Source organism: Pundamilia nyererei, unplaced genomic scaffold, assembly GCF_000239375.1.
Source record: "Pundamilia nyererei isolate P.nyererei 1_Seehausen unplaced genomic scaffold, PunNye1.0 scaffold00043, whole genome shotgun sequence".
Taxonomy (NCBI): Eukaryota; Metazoa; Chordata; class Actinopteri; order Cichliformes; family Cichlidae; genus Pundamilia; species Pundamilia nyererei.
Window position 1 is genome coordinate 2,831,625 of NW_005187444.1, and position 4,503 is coordinate 2,836,127.

At 40.2% G+C, this 4,503-nt stretch overlaps 1 protein-coding gene across 1 annotated transcript in view; it reads left to right on the top strand.

The window, feature by feature from the left end:
- The window catches only part of swap70b (switching B cell complex subunit SWAP70b), a 32,909-nt gene that overhangs the window by 25,255 nt on the left and 3,151 nt on the right, over window positions 1-4,503 (top strand). Inside the window, exons 9-11 of the mRNA XM_005731525.1 lie at window positions 821-987; window positions 3,369-3,567; window positions 4,216-4,312. Of these exons, the coding sequence (XP_005731582.1) occupies window positions 821-987; window positions 3,369-3,567; window positions 4,216-4,312 (463 nt within the window). The remainder of the gene's footprint in view (window positions 1-820; window positions 988-3,368; window positions 3,568-4,215; window positions 4,313-4,503) is intronic.

Below are 4,503 nucleotides of genomic sequence, written 5' to 3' on the forward strand. Positions count from 1 at the left end.
CTTAATAATTGTAATTTCATGTCATTTAGACTCTATTTTATTTATTTTACTTTTTTGTTTTGTCTGCGCACATACATGTGTGTATTTACATATATATTCATATTTGTACATGTAAATGCTTATATACATACATATATACACGTATGTATGTGTGTATATATGTGTGTGTGTGTGTGTGTGTGTGTGTGTGTGTGTGTGTGTATATGTGTGTGTGTGTATATGTATGTATATATGTGTACTTTTTTTTTTCCTCTGATAATGTGTCTGATGGGAGTCATCAGCCTTCTTTTGTGAACGTACTTAGAGCAGAAAGCCTGAGTTTACAGAGAGCTGATAGCAGTTGTGATAGCAGTTATCTCTGACTGAGGTTTTAGGTTGCACCTGTCTGTCTGTTTATTTTACCCGTCTAATATCAAATTCGGGTTTCCTGTGAGATGTCGATTAATCATGACAAGAGTACTTTAGATATGCGCACCTGCTGTGGCACTTTAGAGTTGGCACCAATATGCAAACTCCAACGCTTAAGTCAAGGCAAGTCAGTTTTGTTTTTTTTTTGACCCGACAATGAGAAAGAAAACCCTGAAAATTACATGATCCCCTATGAGCAAGCACTTGGGCAACAGTGGGAAGGAAAACCTCGCTTTCAACAGGAAATAACATCCAGCAAGAGATGGGACAAAAAAAAACACACTGAGGAAGGGCCACAGATTAATAATATCTAATGATTTCAGAGTGGTGTATAAACACACACGAATGGATCTTATGAGTATTAATTTTGAATTCCAGGTAAAGTATACTTCTGTGTTTCCTGGTTTTAAAGGTGCGGCAGCAGATTGAGAAAAACCTGGCTGAGAAGTCCACTGAGCTGGAGCAGTACCTGCAGAGGGTCCATGAGCTAGAAGACATGTATCGCCAACTGGAGCACGCTTTGGAAGACGAGAGGCGTGCCAGACAGGATGAGGAAATCATCCGTAAGCTGCAGACACGGTGAGTCAAAGGGTGTGCGGAGGGAGAAATGTTTGGGTTTGTATAAAGAATATTCCCCACAGAGCCTCACTCAGATCCTCTGATGAGGAAACTTGGGTCACTCGGATCTTTGCATACATCTCCTATCTGGAAAGCATAACACTGGGATAAATATATTCATAGAAATTATTTTTTGTTACCTTAACAATCCAGCACTGGCGCTACCAAATTTCAGTGAAGCATGAAACTTAATATTCCTAATGAAGTGCATTACATGAACCTCTGTCCAAAGAGCTGAGTCTAAGTCTTTGTTTTCCTAATATAGGAGGCTATACACAGCCAGACTTTCAACTTCTCCTTCATAAACGCGACATTTCCTCCCTCATCTTTCCTTCCTATCTGCTGATGAATACATTCCAGGTCACATTTGAGAAGTCACCAGCGAGTATTTCCTTTAAATGTAGTCGCTGTGTTAAAAATGGCAATCAGTTCTTTAGAAGAGGACAATTTTCAGTGGCTGTTTTTTCTCTACAACCACAGTTAAATGAGTAAAATATGCCTGAGACCTAAATGGCAGTGTTTTATAATGAAACGTATAGGTGCTTAATGAGATACAAGAAATATTAAAGACTTGCCACTGAAATTTTGAGAGAGGAGATTTGCAAGGGGCACAGTTGTGCAGCACTATATACATATGAACCGTCTCGGTGTCAAAAAATATCAACTATACAAATCATGACATCACCACAAACTCAGATCACCTTTATGGAAAATATATTTCATAAAAATTTTTGAACTAAATTATGTTTGTATATATTTATGTTTATTATATTTACTTGTCTAACTACACTATTGCACCACCTGCTGACACATCTGTTTACAACTGATTTATACATTAGCTTCTTTATTATTCTTTTTTTTCTTTTTAAAACAATTCTACTTTTACAGCCTGGAAATATATTTCTCTTTTATTTGTGAAAAGGTGTTTGCCTCCTGCCTGATTTTCTCTTTTTTGTGTTTTTTTTGTCACACTTAAATATTTCAGATAATCCAAACAAATTTAAATGTTAGACAAACATAATGCAAGTAAATACAAAATCAAGTTTCTAAATGAAGGTGAGCTGATTGCCCCCTAAACCGAATAACTGGTTGGAGCACCCTTAAAACTGCAACCAAGCTATAAGTGGTAATGAGTCTTTTACAGCACTGTGGAGAATTTTGGTCCACTCATCTTTGCAGAATTGTTGTAATTCGGTCACACTGGAGGGTTTTCGAGCATGAACTGCCTTTTTAAGGTCATGTCATAGCATCTCAATCGGATTTAAGTCAGGACAAGGCAACTCAAAAGTCTGCATTTTGTTTTTCTTAAGACATTCAGAGGTGGACTTGCTAATGTGTTTTGGATCATTGTCCTGCTGCCAAATCTAAGTTTGCTTCAGCTTGAGGTCACAAACAGACGGCCGGACGTTCTCCTTCAGGGCGTTTTGGTAGACAGCAGGATTCATGGTTCATTTACCACAGCAAGTCTTCCAGGTCCTAAGGCAGCAAACAGACCCAGACCATCACACTACCACCACTGTGTTCTACTGTTGCCATGATGATCCTTTTCTGAAATGACACACACCTTTTTGTCTCGTCAGTCCACGGAGTATTTTCCCAAAAGCCTTGGGGATGATTAAGATGTTTTCGGGAAAAACGAGACGAGCCTTTATGTTCGTTTTGCTCAGCAGTTGTTTTTTGTCTTGAAACTCCCATGCAGGCCACTTTTGCCCAGTCTCTTAAGGTGGAGTCATGAACACTGACCTTAACTGAGGCAAGTGAGGCCTGCAGTTCTTTGGATGTTGTTTTGGGGTTGTTTGTGACCTCTTGGATGAGTCGTCGCTGTGCTCTTGAGGTAATTTTGGTCAGCTGGGCACTCCTGGGAAGGTTCACCACTGTTCCATGTTTTCACCATTTGTGGATAATGGAATCACTTTTTCCACACAGGGCCATGTAGGTTTGGATTCTTTTTCCTCTTAAGAGTAAGCACCTTCATTTAGAAACTGCCTTTTGTGTTTACTTGTGTTATTCTTTGACATATATTTACATTTTTTGATGATCTGAAACATTAATGTGTGACAAACATACAAAAACTAGAAACTTAGGAAGGGGGCAAACACTTTTTTTTCTTCTTTTGTGTGTGTGTGTGTGTGTGTGTGTGTGTGTGTGTATACAGTATACAGTGCACACACTGTTGATAATAGTAACTACACAGGGTCTAATATTTTTCTCAAGAAGTGTCAAATCTGTGGAAAACGCATGTACGGGCCACATACTTTGTTTATGCAGTGATCTGACCCTCCTGGGGGTAGGACCCATGCTGAAGCCTGCCTGTAGTAAATGATATATGTACTGTGGACCAGATTACTGGAGGAGGAGGCCAAGAAGAGAGCAGAGTTGGAGCAGATCCATTTGCAGCAGAAGCAGGCCATCTCCGTCACGGTGGCTGAGAAAGAGGAACTGGAGAAGGAGCGTCTGGCCAAGGAGAGCGCCCTGCAAGCTGCAATGAAGCAGCTGGAGCAGCTGGAGCTGGAGAGGCAGGGGGCGCTGGAGCAGTATGAGGTCAGTGATGGGGGGGTATAAATATGGATGCAATAGGACTAGTGTGAAAACTCCTCTGTGGAATGGAGCCGTTACCCACAAATAAATCATTAAAACAATAAAAAGGGAAAAACTCAACTTATCATCATTTCTATGAATGTTGACATTTTATGACTAAATTGTGCCTCTTGCTGTAGTTCAAAGCAGTTACTGAGCAGTCTTTGAGGTTTGCACCTAACATATGTCCTCAAAGCTCCTTTCAGTTGTCCTTCCTCATATGTAGCACACAGCAGGAGACGGTCTGCTCCACTCAAACTACAGAAGCTGCTACATGTGGTTTAGAGGTGGGGGCCACCTGCATGCAGGAGGCAGAACATGCAGCATCCACCTTGCTAGCAGTGACTGGACTATTTGCACAGCAGCTTTCCATGCAAATATGCAGACTCATCATGTGATTAGTCTGTCATTCCCAAAAGAATTCACTTTTAATCAAATACTTTGTGGAAGCCTCAGGGACACCTGTTCAGGCTTAGCCATTTAGACAAGATTTCTTTAGACAAGAGATTTAATACTAACCACTTGTGAATCAGTATGCTGATAGGTGCCATGTTTACATCTATTAAACCTCACACATGTGTTGCGTTTTCTGTTTCTCCATGTGTGAGCCAGACGGTAAAGAAGAAGCTGGAAACTGCGACCAACAACACCAAGACCTGGAAGCACAAAGTGGCTGAACATGAGGGCTTGTTACGGCTCATTCAACCAGGTAAACAGAAACCCAATGAGCATCCACCTGCACCATGTGGTGCTTCTCTTAAGAGCTGTTTGACAGTTAAAATTCAAGTTTAAGGTTAGGGTTGGGATTATTTTTAGGTGATAGTGATATATTCAGAATATCATACATCTGTTTATTCATATAGAAAATATAAAATGAGTTGTTTTTTTCACTATAACATA